Below are 22,344 nucleotides of genomic sequence, written 5' to 3' on the forward strand. Positions count from 1 at the left end.
ATAATATTAGTGGAACCATATTAAATGAGGTTTACAACTAATAAATTCATCAGAGCTTGCCCCGGAAGCCTGGAGGAGCCGCTGCTTGTTGCTACAGAGAGGCCTCGGCGATATTTAATTCAGATCTTGTCAAGTGTTTGAGAAGGATTGTCCACGGGCAGCTGTTCACAACATTTTAAGCCCCCATCAATCACCGGAAATCTCGTATGTCCCCTTTCAAACGCAGTCGCAGACATGGAAAATCACCTTGAGCTAATATTGCCGCAGCAGATTTTCGGTCACACAGCTCTTCGGTGGAGGCTCATTCGGTTTTATTTTCCCATATACTAATTAGCATTACTCACTGTTAAAGAGCACATTTTGCCCACAGTCTGCACCACGGCGCACTAATTGTGGGAGATTTGGGGATTGAAGTGGCATTGGAAACATCGCTTCACAGCTTTTTCTGAAAGGAAACAGACACGCAGGATTAAATATTTAAGAATCTGGACTGAATTTGGGATTATGTTCAATTTCAAATGTAGTGTGACAGGTATTAGCACAGCTGATGGAAAGGAAGAGGTGGGGATTTCTGGCTCTGTCACAGCAGAAAAACACCACAGTCAAAATGAGACAGTTGGCTGTACGGATGTATAATCAGAGCGTGATCGGTGTGTGTTGCGGCGGCTCTTGTGCGTTTGTGAGTTTTATGGCTGCACGCATCACTTAATCTGAAGGAGGGAGGACAGAAAGGTGTAAGCTGAGATGGAGAGCGTCATTTCCAGCCCAGCGCTTTTAAACCGTTAGCGCTGAATACCTCTCTTCTGCCATCGACTTCCTGTCTTCATATTTCCCTGCTGGTGCCCAGCGCCTCCCTCCAGAGGCCAGGCCGGCCGTCATACCATCAAGAGGCTGTCACGACCCCCGAGCCCTCGCTCCCACACTCCAAAGAGCTCCAACCAACCAAGGGGTAAAAGTGGACAGTGTAGCGTAAGTCACTGAAATGTAGAATTACACACAAGCCATTTCCTCCAAAAGTTCTAGAAATCACGTGAAAATTTGCTCTTGTATTACTTTTAAGCTAGCTAAAAACCACAGAAGATGTCTGGCTTTTTCAGGCTTCCCTTATTCTTTTATCTTTTTTTTAACTATAGATGAGGATAAAAGTGTCCCCAAAAAAAGTTATTTATCCTGTTTATATTATTTTATTTATTTGTGATATAAAAGTGGAAATGAGAAGTTTACCAACTGTTGCATCCATGTAGCTATACTCTCATTTTTATTTTATTAATTCGAATTCTATGTAATGTTAATTTTCTATCCATGTATTTTACCTTTCTGTCTGTCTGTCTGTCTGTTACCTATTGAAATGTGTGATTTGAAAACTATGTTATTATTGCTAAAAATATTATAAAAGCTATGATGAAACCTGCGGGTAGCAAACTGAAGAAGTCAACACCTCTGAACAATATATTGGGGGGTACAGTTTGTCCAAATTAGTGGTCCTTAAGAAGATTCCAGCACGTCTCACCTTCGGTCCACCACCGAATCAAACCTCTGAAATAAGGCCTCATGTTTTCCTCACAGTGTGAGGAACATGTTCAGTAAAGTCTAGCGAGAGAGCACAAACAGAATAATGTGGATTGTCCTCAAAGTCATAATCTTGACAATTCAGGTGTCGGATGTTTGATACATTGACCCAAATCTTGCCTGATGACCTGGTGGGAAATAAGAGAAGTGAACATTGGAAAGTATGAAGATCTGAGGATGAGGATCAAATTGTGAGTTGAAGAAACTCCAAATATGCAGCTCTGTGGGCTGTTACTAGATTACAGAGCTCACTGGAAAAACAATGAAGTGGTGTCAGATGAATGGATTGATCCAGCAGAGGAGTTATTGCAGCTGGCTCTGGAGGAACCAGCAGAGTTCCTGCCTTGATGGATCTGGACTGGTTTGGAGGCAAAAACATATACAAGGGCTAAAACCCCTTTTCCCCTTTCTCCTCATCTCTTATTGGCAAACATTCTGTTTATCGCCCATGCCAGCTTTTTATTGCCCACCAGCAGCAAACTTGGAGCAGTTTGTCACTGGAGGGAGTGAAGCGGAGTTCTTTTGGCTGCCTCCGAAGCTTCACCTCAAAATCTAATCAGATCAGCTCAAGGGCCCCCCTAATCACTTCCTCCTTTGGCTTGATTGCATTTATAGATGTTCTGTCATCACCCCCACCCAGCCCCATCCACCCTTCCTCCAACTGAGCATTTCATAATCACTCTCCTCGTCCATTTGTTTATTTATATCCTCCCGTACAGTGCGTGCCAACCATAAGGAGGTTGAGTGGGGAGTTTCTGGAGGTGCAGAGAGAAAGACTGTGCGCCTCTGGGATGGATCTGAAAATCGTTATCACTCCTTTGTGCTTGAAATAAGTGTTTTACTGCCTTTATATTCATAGCATCTCATTGTGTGTTTTTACTGTGGAAATATTGAAGCAGTGCAGCACAGAGAGCAATAAACTTTAGGCTTTAGGTTGATGGTTTAGGTAATGAGGACTGGCTGCTCTCGGGTTTTTTTTTAATAACAGCACCACAGTTACACCAAATTAAATTGTTGTGTTCTTTGTTGGTTCAGAAACAAATAATACTTAGAATAAAAGAACATTACCATTGCTTGAACTTTTTCCCAGTTTTTGACGAGCCATGCTTATTGCTGTAGAACAGTGTGTCTTTTAACAATGTTTCCACATTATGGGGAAGGTAAATCAGTGCCAGCTCTGTGCAAAGGCCTCGTTTTAGCAACGGGATTCAGAAGATACTACTGAGCATTTAAGCCTGAGCTACTATGATGGTGCTTCTATTCTCTCAGTGAAAACAATAAGGTTGAGTTTATATATATATATACATTTTTTCAAATATATATACCATGTATGCATGTTTGTCGTTGCTCCCGTCTCTACTTTCATGTCATCCACAAAAACGTACCTCTCTCTCTGTCATCTCTTGACACCAGCTTCACAATCAAGCCATAAAATGCTCTCACATATACTTTATGTGATACATATTCATAATACACTGTACATTTTCCAGATGGGCTCCTCTCTGCTGGCTGTGAGCTGCCTATTCATGCGGCCTTTGTGGGAGCACGCTTTAAAAACCCATGGCCCTCCTCTTGCTGCTCTTTCCACTTTTATGAGTTTGAAGTCGAACAGCGGCGCCTGCCCACCTCCAAACATCGTTAAAAGGCAGGAATATTGAACAGCTGGAGTGCGTGAAGCATCTGTGTCAGTGAAACACTGACCTCATGCTGGCGGATGCTTTAGCTGCTCTCACCTCAGCCTGTGACTGCCGGCTGGCCTTGGATGAAATGATGGCAGAATCCTTGGCTCTTTATGTCCTTCTTATTGCTTTGGTTCACACCTACACCAAGTGTAAAAATGTTACCAACGTCAGCTCCTTCCAGTACTTTAACTATCTGCTGGGGGAAGCCATGGGAGAGATTTGATCCCATATTGATTTTCCCTTTAAAATCGGCTGACATGATGTTGCTGAAGGGGAGGATTAAAGGGAGTTTTAATACAAGGTAAGCTATAGATTCTGAGCAAGAGGTTTGAGTTGAAGTATTTCAGCTTTGCTGCCACCATTGAGCTTAAGCCAGTTTATGGCACTTGAAGTTATCAGCTCAAAATATTACATTGATGGATTCATTCTCAGTAACGGATTTTCTCTTTCTGTTCCAGGTCCAGCTGATCCACTACAATCACGAGCTGTACACAAATTACACAGAAGCTGCTAAAAGCCCCAACGGACTAGTCATAGTGTCCATATTCATGAAGGTAAGTCTCGCGCAGATTTCTATCAATAAACTACAGAGACGAGAAATGAGAGGAACACTAAATATCTTTTTATATTGGCTCCTATCTGCAGATAGGGTTCAAGCTTAAGAATCAGAATATCAATAAAACTAACAACAATTATTAGAATGCCAATCATTAATGTCTGAGAATTATGATAGGTGCCAAAAATAAAGGGCAGCGATCCAGCAAGAGGTTTGTGCCAACATGAGCTCATTGATGCTCATGGTTGCACAGAGGATCCAAATTAAAACATGCAGAGCCTGAAACAGGTTTTTAGCTACTTCTCTGGAGCCATATGTGTTCTACGTGTTGTGAATTCCCTGAAACGTTTACATAATTATATGTTCATAAGAGTTTTTATGCTCCATTTATACGATATGCACACTGGACTATGTTTCAGAAGGAGTCTTATCACAGGACTAAAATAGACTGAAAAGGGTAAAACTGCTATAAATGTCTTTTAAAAAGTGAGAAACAATTGGTTGAAATATCTAAAAATAAAAGTTAAAAGAAAGTTAAAAAGGGAAAAACTAGAGAGAGAGAGAGAGAGAACACAGACTACAGGAGAGAGATAAATGTTGGTTACATGTTGTATGGCGCTTTTCCATGACACAGTTTGAGCATGACTCGGCCCAACTCAGCTCCCTTCACCTCAGTCTTGGTGTAAGATTGTGAAGCAGAATATGGATCCTGGAGTCCATATTCTGCAGTGGAATATGGATCGCCCCTATAGAATATGGAACCCCCCCTAATATTTGCACTTATACAGTATGTTAATAGATGAATACATACAAACACAGGTAGTTAATAACAATTGTATTACAGATTAACTATGAAAAACAGTTGTTGTCATGTTGTCAACTGGTTTGACAACATTCTTCAAGAACATGGATTTGCCTGATGGTGCAGATAGAGACAGAACATCTGGTAGGGTTCCAGCAGCACCTCTGTCCAAATAATAATGGCTTTCACATAACATTTTCTGGACACTCAAAGACGCTTTACATTGCCTTAATCATCCACTCCATACTGGATGGAGGTAAACTCCGTCTGTCATCACAGCTGCCCTGGGGCAGACTGACTGAAGTGAGGCGGCCATGTTGCACCATCAGCATCTCCGACCACCACCAACCTCTCACTCTCACTCTGCATCGGTTTTGGGGTTCAGTGTCTTGCCCAAGGACACTTCAGCATGTAAGCAGGCAGAGATGGGAATCAAACCTGCAACCTTCTGATTGAGAGACGTCTGCTCTACCAGCCCATCCATATTGGTGTGAACAGAAGGCTGGCAACTGCTCCGTCTCCACCTCGGCCACAGACTCTCCAGGCTGGGCGATGCCGCTACTGCCTGGGAAGTCTGGTAGTGATGCCGGGTCGCTGAACATGTTGTTGTTGTTGTTGTTGTTGTTCTCCCTCATGTACAGTGAGGTCACGCAAGATTCCATAATTGGTTTTGGCACCAGTCAAGAAGAAAGTGTTGCCATCACCACACATGGCTAATGCCTGCTAATTGCCTTTATCTTCAAGTCCTGAAGCTCCAAACATTCCGTCAGAAAACTAATTGTAGTGCCGGACGGAGGGTTCAATTCATTCACTGAATTGAAGCTTGCAGCTGCAGTGGCAGTTCAAGGGACTTGACCTGGTTAAATCAGTACTTGAGCATGACACAATAGCTACAATATGCAATACACTGTTGGAACATGTCGTGCAAAATGGAGCAGGATACAACACCTTGTTCAGTTCTCTCACCATACTCAATTAAACTCAACTAAATGTGAATCGAGGGTTTGTTCAAGTATGGCAATGCTGACATGGTCACAAACATCCAGGAACATTTTTCTTCATTTAATTATTTTTTCAGGTTTAAAAAACAGCAGACAAGGTATATAATTCTTTCCAATATAAGCTTCTTAAAATCGTTCCTACAATAGAACATATGGGTAGCCAGTCAGGGAATGTTGCACATATTTCCACTGTTCAACAATTTAAAGCTTTACATGGTTACTGACATTCACCCATTCATTCCCATGGAAGCTACTCAGTCCATCCACCGGGAGCAGTTTGGGGTTCAGTGTCATGGGCACTTTGAAATGTGGACAGTGGGAGAATTGAACCTTCAGCCTTCCAATTGAGAGATGACCACTCTCCCAACCCAGCCACAGCCAGTTGGCAGTGGTGCGAGAGCCATTAACAAAAGAATCAAGGGCCCTTTTTCTCTGTTTGTCATTTTTTCATTTCCTTTAAATATTTCTAAAATCTTATGACATCAGTCCTAAAAAGGTTTGATTACTTCTCACCTAGATGTGTATTCAAGCAGCCAAACTCTCAACATATTTGTACAGATGGAACATAGCCATTCAACTAAAACTAAAATATACTTTATTAATCTGAAGGCTGAATTGAATTGAGTGGTAGTCAATGTACATTTTTGAGGTGGGGCTCTTCATCATTATTCGATTTCAGCGAATGTTAACTTAATTCAAATACAGAGCATTTATAAACCACATTACAACAATCAATTTTTAGATTGAGAGAGGACCCCAGCTGTGAAAACTATTGGGGTTTTTTAACAGTGAGCAGAGAGCACTTATTAAAATGACTTATAAACCAATACAAGCAGATGCTTTATTAGTCCCTTTCAGAAGATTCATGTGTTTTGGGGCTGATTTACTGGAAATGACAGTTAGTCTGAGTTTAGGAAAAACAAAAAGGTCTATCAGGCACATTTTCAAACAACACGTCAATTCATCTTTCAAAGTATTTGAGAATGCTTGGAAAGTAACCTCAAAAAAATAATTGCAAAATAAACTGTGGGCCCTTTTTAAGCTCCTTGATTTTCAGTCATTAATAAATATGGGCATAACATTTATAAACATGAACAAACCTGCACACATGATGGAGAAAGTTGAACCTGACCAGCCGCTTTTCAGCCAAATTTCTCCTTTCAAACAAGTAAATTAGCAGAGATGTAACAGAGTCAACAATCAGAGACTCAGCGCTTGGCGTCTTCATCAGCCAGGGGTCATTTAAACGGCGCCCAAAGTCTTGGACATCAATTAACACTCATTAGTTTAATTTCATGTCAGTCACCCTGGTGCTAACCAGTAATAGGTGAGATCACTACTAAACCCCACCTCCTTTTTGGTGTGTCCACAAAGGTCTTGGTAAATGAACTTTTTAAGATGTATTTTTACATGACATTGGCGAGACTGAATAGGGAGCGGCCACAATTATAACTCAAGCAGTTTTCCTCGTTTGTGGAATGAAAAGCAGTGGGAAATCAGGCAAATCACATTGCACAAACAATTTACTGTTGCAAAACATTTAAAAGCCTACTTGCATGCCAAGTAGTAACATATCGAATTGTATTTTTAAACACATTTTAAACTACATGAACTAATAGAGAAAGGTCACATCAGTGACCCAAGCTTGTTATTAAATGTTTTGAAGATGGAGGCTGCACAAATAATGTACAGTATAGATGTAATTATGGTGACAAAACTGCCTTGTTTACTCCACTTTATATGGAAGGCTCGTGCACCTTTGAGACACAACAGAAGCTAATTTGCAGTGTTTGTATTTAATGGCCACATACAGTATAAGCTTACAGCATATCAGTGGTTAAATGATCCTTCAGTATAATTGGAGCGGTGCTCCCTGATCTACTCTCCCCTGCTCCCTCTTTTCATTTTACCCTGAAATCTTGTAAATGCCCAAGTCAAGATTTCACAAACAATTACAAAGCTAATTATCGGGTGTACACATGCATTGTGCAGCTTGGATCGGTGTCAGTCCCCTTGCTGTCTCTTCACTGTGGATGAGAGAGTCTCCATCTTAAATTAGCGGCAGGCAGATCAGAGAGGCAGCTGACGTCCTCACCACCTCGCACACGCAGGGCTCCAAAGGTTCAGCTGCTAACTGCTAATTAGCTCCCCAATGTCAATGGGACCATCCGTCAGTCTTGAAGCGACTGAGGAAACCGTGACCGAGGTCAGCCCTCCTCCTCTTCTTCATCCTCCTCCTCCATTCTTCCTCCCCTTCCTTCCACTCGGCAGGAGAGTGTGGAAGGTGGCGTCAGCTGGATTTGGGATGTGGACTTCTGCAAGTGTAGTTGGGATGTGTGGCGTCTGATGAAATGACCCCAGCATGAAGCCGAACTTCTCTGCATCGGTGCCCGGTGTAGATATCTTAAAAATCTCCTGTGAAGTTGGATTTTTATTTGGGAGGAACCGATAGCACTTTTTTAAAGGACAAATACAAAGACAAATGAGAACCTTTGAGAACATTTAGGAGGCGATCCCAGCCACCTGTCTGGCCCACGGCGGCCCATGACCTACATATCAATGTGAAATGAAGCTGAATATGTGGGTAAAAAAAATGCGCTCCTCTACCTTTTTAATCCTCATCCCACACTGTAGTCAAAGCCTGAGCGCATCTGATGTAATTACATTAATGCGTGCTCCGCTCGGACGTACACCCCCACAGATTTCAATTTCATGACCGCGTCATCCAGTCAAAATTTTAAAAAAGAAACATGACCTTCATCGTGAAAAAGTGGAGCAGGAAAAGCGTCAGTTGAACTCTGACTGGACTGAACAGTTTAGTTTTAAACTACCGGCCTCATGCTTGATCTGCACGCAGACCACAGTTATCACCAAAGTGGATCATCATGAGTTTGACCAGAGTTATATGATTCAGGGTCAAGACGTCACGCGTTACAAGTAAGAGCAGGAAACGGTGGCGGATCATCACAAGGCATTACACACCGTCAGCATTATTTTTCTTTGGTGTTGCGAACTAATGCGCAAAGCTGCGTGCTATGGCGAGCTGCTGTGCGCCGTTGCACATCGTCACTTTCATTAATCTGTCAGGAATGTGACGAATGGGGAGAATTTGTTCTATTCAGTTGGGGATTTTGCTATGACAGATGTGTCCAGAGTGCACCACACCAGAGGAAATGAGAATCACCGTCTCAGGTGAATCTGGTGGAGGTGCGGGTGTTCACTCAGGGCATAAAACAAGTCAGGTCTGCAACTGCGTTTGAAAGTATATGACTCCACACCCCCCAATTATTCTACCAACAGCTACTGAACAGTTTCCACACTCCAGATCGCTCAGCATTCAGAGAAATTCCATGGAGTTGATCAGAGAGGAGGATGCTGCAGGGAGCGAATATTGTCATGTTTTATAACGCATCATCACGCATCACAACTAATCCGCACGCACGGGAGTAATTGAGGAGCGCTGCTTTTGCTGCTTACCGATACCCAATACGAGTACTTTTTAAATGCCATTAAACCTAATTCCTACAATTCATTTTAATTGCTTTATGCTTTTCATTGTCATTAATATTAAATAATCTCCAAACCGGAGAAATCCCTGCTCTCTTGCACACCTGTGGGCGAAGTTTCTGACACATTATATCATGTAATACTCACCGGTTTGTAACATGGATCATTTTTAGATTAAGAGTACGAGTACTCCATGCCATATTTTACCCGATACCCAGTGCTGGTGCATCCCCACTAAAAATGTTAAAATGCAGTACTTTATTATAATACATCAAGAAATACTGCACAGCGTACTGTGGGCGAGGGCGGGATCCATCTGGACAGGTCGCCAAACATCTGGACAGGTCGCCAATCTGTCTACAAAAACAAACCAGTTCAAACTGAAAATGTTTGTCTAAACTGCTAATTTTTAATATCTAATTAATCTCATCAAAGGACAATGTGTGTGATGGAGAAAATAGAATGTGAAAAAAAGATTTTCCAAAAAGTAGAACATTAAAAAAAAATCTCGATCTAACACCTTGCACCTGCTCATCCAACCCTTGACCTTAACTCCAAATGTTATTTTGCTAAATGACTCTTCACTCCCACTGTCTCTGCCGTGTTTCAGCAGGTCAGTCTTTTTCAGTAGTAGCACGAAGCAGTTAAGTGGTAATTACCCACATCTTTCTCAGAGCAGAAGCTCATTTCTCTCACTTTTGCATGACTCACACTTTCTAAAGCCTTGTCAGATTTCCGATCTCATGGTTGTGACTCAGATTGCCGGGACGAGCCCCCGATCGAGGCGTGAAGCCATGAGGCTCAGCAGTGGGTGAGTGCGGCTCCATGGGGTGGAAAACAAGCTCACAATAGAGAGATGCTGGCACAGTGGTTTTACAGTCAATACGAAGCTATTTCACCCGCTGATTCATTGTCCGTTGATGTAACAGTGAGAAATATCGGAGACTTCGTGATGTGTTTGGTTATCATCTTTTGTGGAGTCGACACTCAGCCATATGGTACCGAGCCTGTACTTCTCTCACACCTAATGTGAGAAAATTCCTGGAAAAAAAGGGAGTGAATCCCCTCAGGTGCTCTTCGAGGGAAAGACGTGTGACAGAGACCAGATAATCTCGCGATGAGCATGAGTACCTGCTAAAGACATAACGCCAGCCTGGACAGCAGAGGGAAAAGGTCAAGAGACTAGATCATTTCAGTCACAGTGATGAGTGGAGGAGGAGGAACACATCTCTTTTTTTTAATCACTTTTCCCAAAGACATCTCCACAATTAGAGGTGTGAAGTCCACTGAGCATGATTGAGGGATGGACTGAATGGAGAGGAAGGGACAAAGGACTCCCAGAAGGGTGTGGAGGTGGATGTGAAGTGGAAGACACTTTCCCCAACCATCAGCAAGCAAGCTTTGTGAGCTTGAGATGCTCAACGCTTGCCTCACTTTGAATAACTAGGAAAGCAGTATGAAATGTGACTCAATATTTGGAGGCTGGACAAGGAGAATTTTAGTTTGTTCTAGTTTCATAATTTTCCAAATGTAGTTTGTATCTGTATCTAAACTAAAAGACTTGTGAAATTATACTGAACAAGCATATCAATAGACATCACTGTTGGGTATGTTTGTAAAAATGTGTTGTAGTTCCTAAGATGTTAAGGCCCTGTCCACACAACAACGCTGTTTCATGTAAACACATATGTGGAGACATTTGAAAACATCGCCTCAGCTTTGACGTGTGGATGGACAAGACATACATTTGCTGAAAACGATGATGTCATTGCCCCACCTCTCAACCCCCTAACCTTGTGGCCCTCTCCATGATTTCACGTACATCAACAATGGCAGACGACATGCTCCAGGTTGTGCTGCAGAAGCTTCTGATGCTATTTGGCTTAAAGGGCAATGTGTAGTGATGTCCAAATGAAGCTTCAGTGAAGCTTCATGAACCATTTTCTTTATTTTCTAACTCCACGGTGGTCTTGGTTTGAAGATAGAGTCTGAAAGACTGGTAATGAAGTGTGCTTTCAAACATTTGTTGAACAGACAGCGCCATCTAGTCGCTTCAGAAAATACAGACAGTGTTTCATGAAGCTTTGGCCATCACTAGCAATATGTCAGATTTGTTGATTTCTCCGATTTTGTATGTGCTATGTCTGTTTTTGGTGTCTGTCGCATGGACATAGATGTTGACAGGAAGCTTTCTAAGAATAATGGGAGAAAAAGTTTCTTTTAGCTGGAGTGGACAGGGCCCAAGTCTGACCAAAGCCGACCACAGAGAGTAGCTGGTTGAGATACTCCGGTGAGTCATTTCTCTGTCGCCTAACAAGACCAGAAAACTAGTTTTGCAATTTTATACAACATTGTTTTTACCCCACAGTTCTCTTCAGGTTAAAATTTAGCATCCCTACATTGTATTTTTGAATCCTGGGGCCTTTAAAGCTTCAATACATTGAATGGAAATAGTTCTTCAAGATTTTTGAAATTCTGCTTTATTGTGGGGCTACTAGTAAATGTTAGCATTTTGCATCCCGTAAACTTTTGTGGTCTGAGTTCAGCTAAAAAAAAATAAAAAAAGACAAGATTCCAGCTGTTGGATGGTTTCTGATAAATAACTTTTCTGAACCTTTTCTCTAAAGCGCAAGCAAGTCGGACACTGACAGTGTGCAAGGGTACAGGCACTAGTTTAGTGCTGCTTCCTCTCGTGGTTTAAAGTGGTATTACAAGACTATTCAGCATGGTACTCATTGCTGTACTTGTTCAGAACACGAGCTACACCTGCTGGGGAATAGGACTTCATCACTTAATATGAATTTATTTTCAAACACTTCAAACAACAAATCTCGCACATGGCCCATTGAAGGTAGAGAGGACGGTACGACACTGCAGGGTCGTCGAATGTCATACCGTCACATTCATATCTGATAGAACAAAACTTGTTTTGATCTGTTATAAAGCCGCATCAGGACGAAAACACAATGCATTTACTATTTAAAGAGATGGATTGTGTTTGGGGATCAAAGCACTGTGTGTCTATGAGTTGTTTTAATGGTTTTCTTGAAAACAGTAGGAGTCTTTGTTTTCCAGAAGGCAAAGTAGCAGTAGAACAGAGAGTGGGAGCATCTGACTGCGCAAAATACATCAGTGGGTTTTGACATTTCACGGGCATTAAAGGTGATAGATTAAAAAATACACTGGCATTATTCTTAGGAGTGGTGTCCTGAATAGATTAAATGTAGCTTCGTTCCAGTGAGACTCCCAATTTATGACTAACTCCACCTTTCCCCTTCCCCTTCTCCTTCTCCTTCTTCTCTTTTTTTCTTTTCCATCCAGATTGCAGAGGCGTCAAACTCTTTCCTGAATCGGATGTTGAACAGAGACACCATCACAAGAATAACGTACAAAAGTAAGTAGTTCTGTGAAAAAAATCTTGGCAAATTAGTGTAAAGCTACAAAAAAAAAGTGTTTGCGATCCCTGACGCAGTCTGCGTCAGTGAAATCATTGCAAGCGATAGATTCACAGTCTTAATTGAATTTCTCCAACATTTCAGCAACTTGTCTTTAATTTCCGACAGAAATGAGGTGGAACACTAAAAATATTGTTATTAACCAGCGCTGGCCAGCGCAGCAGAATTCAGTGGCACAGGATGATTAAAAGTATCCGTCTGCAACAGAATGGTTCAAACAGACTTAAAAAGCAGGAAGGAGTCTTCATAGAAACATCTTCCTCTCTTGAATACTGCAGTCAAAGCTTCCATTTAGGGGTGAGTTACAATAATGACGTTTAATATGTGAAAATACAGACTTGGCCTTGGAATTAAGAAAAAAATTAAAGGACACATTCAGCCAGCAGGTTTGAATTGTATCCCTCACGATAGTAGTGTCCAACTTCACCAGCACCAGAGAGCAACTCTTCAACCAATACCAGAAGTTGACATTTCTTTGCTTTATTACAACAAGATAGTTGTGTGTATTTGAATGGCTCTGCTCACATCAGAGTCCCACGTCTTTCTTTACCTGCAGCTTCTAGCCTGCCAACCAAAAACACAATGCTTGACTTTATGGTGCAGAAGCTACTGAGCTTATTACAGAAGTCTTCTTGTTACATTTTATTTAAGGATGCACTCATACGAATACCAGTCACAGATATCTGGTCTGATACTGCACGTACTGAGTACTTGTACCCTGAGAAACTCCCGGCAAGTTCTACATGGCATCATGTGTCAGCAGCCACAGCTGTACAATAGAACACAAGTGATGTCTGGAGTTTGGAGACTCTTTCATTTGAATGAGAAATACAAAAGTAAGACAGACAGTAAATTATGTTCTGACGAATTATCAAGAGGTGAAACGCCCGGACCAGACCTCAGGACTCTTTTGGTAGCCCAACCTGCATGGGTGGAAATCACTCCGACTCTTGACACGACGCACGGACGAGTAGAATCCCTCCATGACTCACTGGGTATCGTTGAAAAACACTGCTTATTCACATCTGTCACCTTGCTGGAGATCTGGACTCCTGCTGCCATTGCAGATTGTAGACTTAGCACTTAGTGTCACTAGTTTAACTGCTCAGCACGTAACTCCGAGCCATTCTACATGCTACATGCTAAGGAATTTCAAAGTTTCACACACCGGCAATGCGACATGCGAAACATGATTAAAGAGTGAGTGACTGATTAACAGCGAGCTGGAGCATGTGGCGGCCCACAGCCAGCAGTACACACAGTGCAGGGTGTCGATCCACACTGCGTGGTGGGGACTGGAGACTGGAAGGCTGTTGGAGGATGCATAGTGTTATCCTATCATTGACATACGGAGTACGAATTAGGTTTTCTGGCATCTAATAAGTACTTATATCAGTACTCTTATTCTCGACACAAATGATTATTTTCTTACTCCTGCATCCAGGATGAATACTGGATGTGGTTCATGTGTTTGCTTGATATCGTCTCCAGTTCTGGTTTGTTTCTGTGGTGACGTTACAATGCCATTACACCCCTGGTATAAATAGAACTATATTTTTTGTTCTTTTCATTTGTATATTCTTTTTTTTTTCACCTTTGCATTTACAGGGTCCCACAAATGTCACACTTGCTTCAGTTTTTCCTCATCATATGCCTGAATTTACCAGCTCCTCAGGAATTCACCTGAAATCTCAGTGTGCTGCAAAATATATTGATATAAAACGCGGCAGTACTGAGTTATACTTTATTGTTTCTCTCCCTCTGACCTGGTTGTATTTTACTAAGCTGTGATATGACAGTTGGATCAGGTTAGAGAATCAGCAAGTAGTTGGCTGTTTTTCAGTCAAATTTCAGTCTATTACAATTTTTCTGCATTCTTTTGAGCAACAGTGTTTGGATTCAAATTGGTGACTGAACCCTTGGAAGAAAGAGATGCCTGCATGGGAACTCTTGGTAGCTGCTGTTGAGGCGCGAGTCGACAGCTCCTCTCCAGAGGTTTCTCTCTGCCAGCACAGAGATCGCCCTGGGCTAGCATGAAAAAAGAGACAAATAATTGGATTAATAGATCTCGCAGTAGTGGAAGGGCTAAGCAGCCGGGTAAACACACTGACCCCTTGTGGCCAGGAGCCTCACAGGCATCGTGCAGAGCCAGCGGCTGCTGGCAGAAGGTGGGCTGCCGGGTGGGGTGGTTCCTCTGGGTCCAGCTGGAGGAGTCTGACAGCTGTCAGGACTCCATCACATACACACATCTCACACACACACACACACACACACAAACACACCACCCACTCATGCATGAGTCCTGAGGCATCTCGTGCTCACAGCCAATAACACTGCCAGGCGAATGCTTTTTTTAACAGCACATATGTGCACCCTTGCAAACTCAGAGATGTACACACAGCATCCGGAGTGAAGCATTTATGATTTACTGAAACCACACAGCCGTGTATCGATTGCAGAGCTGCTCATCAGTGTTTGCACGCTACACCGAGATAATCAAACATTTGCAACAGGCCCCATCATGCTCATTATATTTGCATTTAGTGATATTTATTTTACATACTGCCTCAAGAGTCTTATATATTTCTTAATTGTGATGCAGTTTAATTAGCATTAGCGCTGCATTGGTGACCATGTTGACCTCATCACAATAGACAGTCCATTCGTCAACGGAGGGCTATCGGATGACAAGTTACACCGGAGTGTGAAGAGAGAGAATCACAGTCTGTCCAATTAGCATCCTGACAGTGGAGACAGTTTCCATGAAAGAGGTTTTGTGCTGCAACACCAACAGCCTGTCATTCACAGCACAGTAAATGATATGAGAAAGAAGAAGTGAGAAAAATTAGTTATGAAAGATGAGCTGAGTCTGTTGATGAATAGTGAGGAGGAGGATGTATTCAATAAACTTACAACCATTATTATTATACCCACTCCTCATTATGAGACAGAGTTTTCTCCCTTGGTGTATTTTGTGTTTCAGCCTCTGCCATTTGGTTGGAGTGTACAGTTGTATTTATTGGAAACTGCTGAAAACTGTGACAGCACTTCAGATGTCAAGGATGTGTGCTTGTATTGCTCATCCATGACAGTGGAAGGAAGTCCGCCATTGTAATAGTCCTCTGACACTTTGTCTTACACTGAATGCAAAACCACACCAAGTACAATCCAGTTATCTCTGCTTGTAAAAGACCTACAAGAATATATGTTATTTGTTTTTGCCTTGCTGTGCCGCTACTGCAACCCAGTCTGATTTAACTTTTGATTTACTCAAATTGAATTACATTTAATCACAGGAGCAGTCACTTACTTTTGCAACCAGATAGTAATGCACCACCAACATTACCACACTTGAGTATTAATGTATACACAGTTCCATAACCACATACATGGTTACAATTACTTTTGCTGCTACTGGATACTAGATGCTATTATTCTGAACCTGGCAAAGCTACTGACAGATATTGTGATCGTGGTTTGCACCATTTCAGCTATTGATTCTGGGCGTTCACCTTCATGTATTCAGAATATATGGTGAATATATTTACGCTTATTAAGTACTTTATAAAATGTAATTAGCAACGTCTGAAAACATGTGTTGTTTAATGATGTTGTCCTCGCTCTAAATATTCCCCCAGAAACTTCAGACATAGTTGTATTGATAACGGCGAGACGAAGGCTGAGTGCTGAATACGAGGCAATTTGCCCAAATCCTAAAACAGCAAGAAATCTGTCTAAAAAGAGAGAAAAATGTGAAATATCATTCTATGTCTGCATATTTGTTTTGAGTTTTGCTTGTCATAACTTAATATGTATTTTTCTTTTGATGTATTTTTCTTTTAATTTAAGCTTCTATTATATGTGATGATTTTCATCTTTCCTCTGTGTGACATTTGATTGTTCTGGTCTCAGACATTTGATAGTGAGCGGAACTCTTTTCTGTTTTTGTGTCTGCAGATGATGCGTACCTCCTGACCGGCCTGAACATAGAGGAAATTTACCCAGAGACCAACAGTTTCATCACATATGACGGATCGATGACTATCCCACCGTGCTTTGAGACGGCCACATGGATCCTGATGAACAAGCCAGTGTACCTCACACGTATGCAGGTGCGCCGCAGCCAGAACCAACAGAGTATTAAACCCCAGCCAGGAGACTTCTAACCAGAGTTTCTCTCATGACAAACTTCCTAGCGAGGGACTCAAGCCTCTCCTCACTGCACCTCGGTGTAATCCTCCACACTGTCCTCCCTGGGAAATGATGCAGTGGATCAAACATCCTGGCTCTCATTTCCATTATGTTTTTGCCAACGTGCCTCTCTCTCTGTCTCTCTGGCTTTCATGTAGATGCACTCACTGCGGCTGCTGAGCCAAAACCAGCCGTCTCAGATCTTCATGAGCATGAGCGACAACGTCCGCCCGGTCCAGCCATTAAACAACCGCTGCATCCGCACCAACATCAACTTCAGCGTGCAGGGCAAGGACTGCCCCAACAATAGGGCTCAGAAGCTTCAGTACCGAGGTACTAAACTGCTCCGTGTTCGTTTCCATCATTCAAATGCAACTGAGAACAAATCATGTCATTTATATGCAACTTTAGGGAAATCTGTGAAATATGTCATCTGCATCAAACAAACCCATAAAGGGAGCCATTGTTTCATATCGGAGTTATCGTGGTTTCAGCCATTAACTGAGCTGCAAAGACTTTCATTGTCCAGGGAAACGTGTCCAATGATTCACACAACAATAAAGGCTTTGACTTGACTTTATACAGCTCTTTGAGACAAATCTGTCCCCGTTGATGATATTACCTTGGAAAAGACAGGCTTTGTCAACAATTGTCTGAAAAAACAGAAATATACAAGTATAGACCCACTGAAACATAAGTAAGACAAAAACACTCTATGCTCTATGACTGTATGAATAGAAACATGCACAGTAAGAGTAGACGTATAGACATTAATAGACACATAGACATATTTGAGTAGACCGACTAATACAAGTAGACAGACGCAAGATGCAAGACACATAACTCATAGATATAAATATAAGTATATGCATCATGTATTACATAGATTCTTTATAAAGAAAGAGGTCTTCACACTACTAAAAACTGATGACTTGCTAGATTTACCACACATTTCCCTGCTGTTTGGTTTGTGACAATGTCAAACTGTTTCAGGCAAAAGGTGGACCTTTCATATGGAAGTCATTGATTGAAATGTAATAATAGTGGTTGTTTAAGCTCCTCGGGTCTTTAGAAGAGAAGTTTCTTCACCTCAGCCCAAGAATGGTGCATGCATGAATGCGTGTGTAAAATATAGTGCCTGATATTTGGCAGCTCTCGTATAAGTTAAAGATTTAAGGATTATGTAATTAGTTTTCAGATCAAATATAAACACCAGTGGAGTGTTTGTTTGATCTGTCCTCGTCAATAAATTCAATCTGCTTCATGCTGAATGTCAGTGGCCAGCCGATTGGAGCTGAATGCTGAGGAAGTGGAGTATCTATTTGAAGTACTAAAGAGAGGCAGGTGACTGCTGGAGTCAGATGGCTGGACCGTCACCGCTCCTGTTTGGCCCTGACTGACAGTTCTGGCAGGCGGGAGGCTGAAAACTGGCTCGTCACAGCCCGTCGCAACCTGGGGAAGTGTTGCTGCGCTGCGTTTGTCATCTCCTCTCCACTGTTTCTGCCAATATATTTGAGCAACGGCTGCACAAAATGCTGAATTTCCCCCCTGAAGCAGAAAACGTGCTAAAAGCGGAAGGTAGCGCCCGGCGTCAGCTATTCATGGCGGGATTTACTGTACTGTGGCCGACGCAAACCGTGACTGTTTTCCACCCTGTAGCTCCGTCTCTCATTCTCTCTGTTGTGTTGCGCGTTCCCCCCTCCTCCACCCGTTCCCCCCTCCTCCACCCGTTCCCCCCTCCTCCACCCGTTCCCTCTTGAGGAGATGAAATTCGTATTCTGTGCAGCAGCGCCCGCTCGCCTCGGACCCTCCTGATTGTCAAACAAACACACTCTCTCTGGAGACTCTCTGACAGGCACCTGCAAATATACAAAAGCAGACCTGCCTGTTTAATTGTTTGGAGATTTAAAGGCCTTGGAGGCGAAGTGGAAGGCTGGGAGGAGATTGGGGGGGGGGGGGGGGGGGGCATCTCATTAAAAGGAGGGTGATGTCTCTCCTGGTGATTTGTGTAAGGTCAAGCAGCGAGACTCACTGCCCCTCCCCCAGCGAGGGGATGATCACTGCTACTCGACGTGAAATCAGGGACCTGTAGGAGCTAATTACGCTGTTTGCTAGGCCTGACCCTGATTATTACACATTTCTACAAAACAAAGAAATAGTCCAGCTTGAGAACATCAACAACAGAATATGGTATAAAATGTGCTAATAAATGGTAAAAATAAGAGATATAACTACCTCCCTTCATTGAACTTCAGATATTTCAAACATGTTTCACAGTAAATAATGCTAATTTCACTCATTTAATTGACATCAATGTTGTTATGTCCTCATATGCCCTGAGGGTGCAGTTCATTTAATGACAATGAATACATTTAACCGCTATGCCTGTATTTGGTCATTTGAAATAATTCTATGATATATGATTCGAATATGCTCAAACTATTTTTCATCCCATCATCATTGGTTCAACTCTAATATTATGATTATTTGGAAGATGTTTGTTGTCGCCCAAATATGAAAGATTGGGGCTCACCTGTTCCTTATGCCACAAATTATTAAGATGTCTCATATCATTAATCTTAACTACTGAACAGAAGTCAAAAGAAAAAATAATAACTGTTACGGCAAACTAATGGTTTCCAACATAGGGACCATGATGGAGGCAGCATCAAAGTACCAATACAAGTATTTATGCCATTAAGCCGAGTTCATATTCCATATGCAAATTCTATACGAAGGCTGTGCGTCGCCAGCAGGCATTGTGCAGTACATAGTACCAAACAACACTAAGCGTACTGTAGACTGTAGCTCGCTGTGTGCCGCCACTCTCCAGCTCCCTGTTATTGAGTGTATCAGTTATACTTGACGCTTAGCATGTAGCACCGCTGGTGAGTGAGCCCTGTTTTAGCATGTAGCATTTAATACGGCTCGGAGCTACGTACTGAGCATTTTAACCACTGAGCGACATCAAGCTAACTGCTGGTCCACACTAATAGGGACGTGAGCTGGGTTTAGACCGTCGTGACACAGGTTAGTTTTACCCTACTGATGATGTGTTGTTGCAGTAGTAATAGTTGGGAGTTGATGATGTTGTACCAATTATCTTTCTCCTCTTGATTTTTGGCAGATCATTTGCAGACCGTTTTACTTTTGTCATTCTCAATAATATTAAATAATCTTCAAAGTGCAGAAGAAATGTTTCCAATATATTTTCATTTAGTCATTTCTTGGAATTTTCACAAAAAATGCTCAGAGTCATTTGACTTACTTTTCCCATTTTGAGAAAATTAACAGCAGAATTACATGTTTTTCATCATGTGAACTGAAACCATGAGAGTGCAGGATGAGGGTGAAATTATTCCTGTTGATGCTGCAAATCCACACCTTTCGACTGTTATCTAACTTTTGTAGTTCCATATATGTATCCATGTATCATGTATGTATTTTGCTTTATTTCATTGCCTGTCTGTCTGAGGGAAGGAGTTTGTTTGTGAGTCCAGTTTGTATGACGTAGCTCTTTCCAATACCACCTTCATTTTTGTGGCTGTTGGTCTCTGGCTGGATGGCCAGCCCAAGTTTAGGAATTCTAACCTTACGCACTCTGGCTGCATCCTGATTTAGTTCTAGTATGTAAAGTAATTCCATTTGTGGAGGCTATAATGTAAAAAATGTAACTATAGACTGTCCACATGTTAGACTATATCACATATTGCATATATATTTCAAAATACACTTTTTGTTTGTTTTTTTTCTACTAGCACGCTCCAATAAATTCATTCCTTTAATCGATGATACTGGACTATTCATTATCAAACAACACTGCCACATGAATATTATACTGCAGTGTCCCTCATCATCTGCGACAGTGTTGTGAGGCCAACCCCCCCCCCCCCCCCCCCCAACATCCACAGAATAACCCTGTTCAATTCTATGCTCAGTGAAATAATGGGAGTAGGCGAGGTGATAAGGGACATTTGCATGCCAGCAAAAGAGAATGTCATGAAACGACTGAACTTAATATAAACAAAAATATAGTCCAGTATAAATCAGTATTCTCACTGCTGTCTTGTTTCTCTCTTCCAGTGAACGAGTGGTTGCTAAAGTAGCTTCCCTTGGATGAGCGAGGGAGACGACTGTCAGCAACGGAGAGCGGGGGTGAGGAAGAGGAGGAGGAAGAGGAAAAGGGAGAAGATTTGGAAAAAGGTTTTGAGGCTGCATCTCATCCAAGATTCTTTCATGGCATTGTATAAAGACACAGGACATTGCGCGAATGAAGGAACTTTGCGAGCAAACAGACTCTTCTTTTCATACATCGAAAAACAGTTTGAACCCTCAATATCACACACGCTAACAGGCCCTTTCCCCTCCCCCACTGTACAAGTATATCTATACCCACATTTTGATACCAATGCTTTTTTCGGAGAAAAATGACGAAAACAAGACACTTGGAAACCAATGCCTAAAAGAAAAAACAATGTGGAAGCATTTATTTGATAGACTCCCAACAAATAGGACAACGTTGGGACTTTAGAGCCTTTGTATATAAAAGATGTTGTGACCACTGGAAAATTTCCAAGGACTACAAATGTCACTGCCCACTCCTGCCACGCCCACCCCCACCCCTCCAGTCAGGATGAAGTGGTCCACCAGACCCCCTGGACTTTCCATTAACGTCACCAACAGGGCATGCAATCAGCAAAAACCAAGCCAGAGGGAGCACAGCCTTACCTTGTCATTCTCCAAAACTCCAGCCATGTCACGGGAGACTCGCGAGCGCCTGCAGGAGTTCTGACAGCCTCGCAGCAACCAGTGTCCTGGTCTCATTTGTACATATTATAATTATCAATATTGCAGAAAAATGAATATGTAAAGAAAAAGTAATGAGTTACATAATTCAAAAGATATATTAAGAGGATTTTAAAAAAGACAAGAAGTTAAGAATTTTAAAAAGCTTGGCACACTTTGAATTCTGGAGCAGTTCTCAGTCTGAGCTGATGCCTTTTTTTCTGTTTTCTTGTTTACAATGGTCATACACTGTGTTTGAGTAATGTTATCAGCCCAATAAATGTGTCTGGAAAGTTCACTTTGGAAAATGCTTCACTATTATGTGGATCTGACTTATTGTACTTGTACCTGTTTTGTACCGTTCCGTATTAAATGTGTTGAAATGTCAATATCCCGCCTTAGAGGCATGCTCAATAATGCTGTATTGCCAGGAGATGCTATTGATCATACATTTCATTGAAGAGAATCCTGATTATATTGTTGATTGAAAACTCGCAAAACATACTAAATAGAGGAGGTTTACAATACCAGCTTGGAGAAAAGGTTTTGAAGAAGGTCCCCCCTCCACCAGTCCTGAGGTAACTCTTACATTAGCTCTATTTATTATTTGTGAGTGATTTTGTGATCATAGTTTGCTCAGTGTCAAAAAAGCCAAAATTGCTCAATCTTCCATGTTGACTTGGTTGTATCTTTTGTTTCAGATTTTCATTCAGTCTGTAACTTTGAAAAGTATATCTGAAATGATCATGAAACAAAGATATGTCATGATGTTGCAGCAGCTTTATCTCCAAAAGTC

The 22,344-nt window shown here is 41.9% G+C and overlaps 1 protein-coding gene across 1 annotated transcript in view; it reads left to right on the forward strand.

Moving 5' to 3' along the window:
• LOC308146053 (carbonic anhydrase-related protein 10) overlaps window positions 1-22,113 on the forward strand; it is a 345,012-nt gene extending 322,899 nt beyond the window's left edge. The window contains exons 5-9 of the mRNA XM_080517694.1: window positions 3,710-3,805; window positions 12,439-12,511; window positions 16,530-16,684; window positions 16,922-17,096; window positions 20,847-22,113. Coding sequence (XP_080373820.1) covers window positions 3,710-3,805; window positions 12,439-12,511; window positions 16,530-16,684; window positions 16,922-17,096; window positions 20,847-20,869 — 522 coding nt within the window. The 3' untranslated portion in view covers window positions 20,870-22,113. The remainder of the gene's footprint in view (window positions 1-3,709; window positions 3,806-12,438; window positions 12,512-16,529; window positions 16,685-16,921; window positions 17,097-20,846) is intronic.
• The last annotated feature ends 231 nt before the right edge of the window (window positions 22,114-22,344 follow it).

This window comes from Blennius ocellaris, assembly GCF_963422515.1.
Source record: "Blennius ocellaris genome assembly, chromosome: 21".
Taxonomy (NCBI): Eukaryota; Metazoa; Chordata; class Actinopteri; order Blenniiformes; family Blenniidae; genus Blennius; species Blennius ocellaris.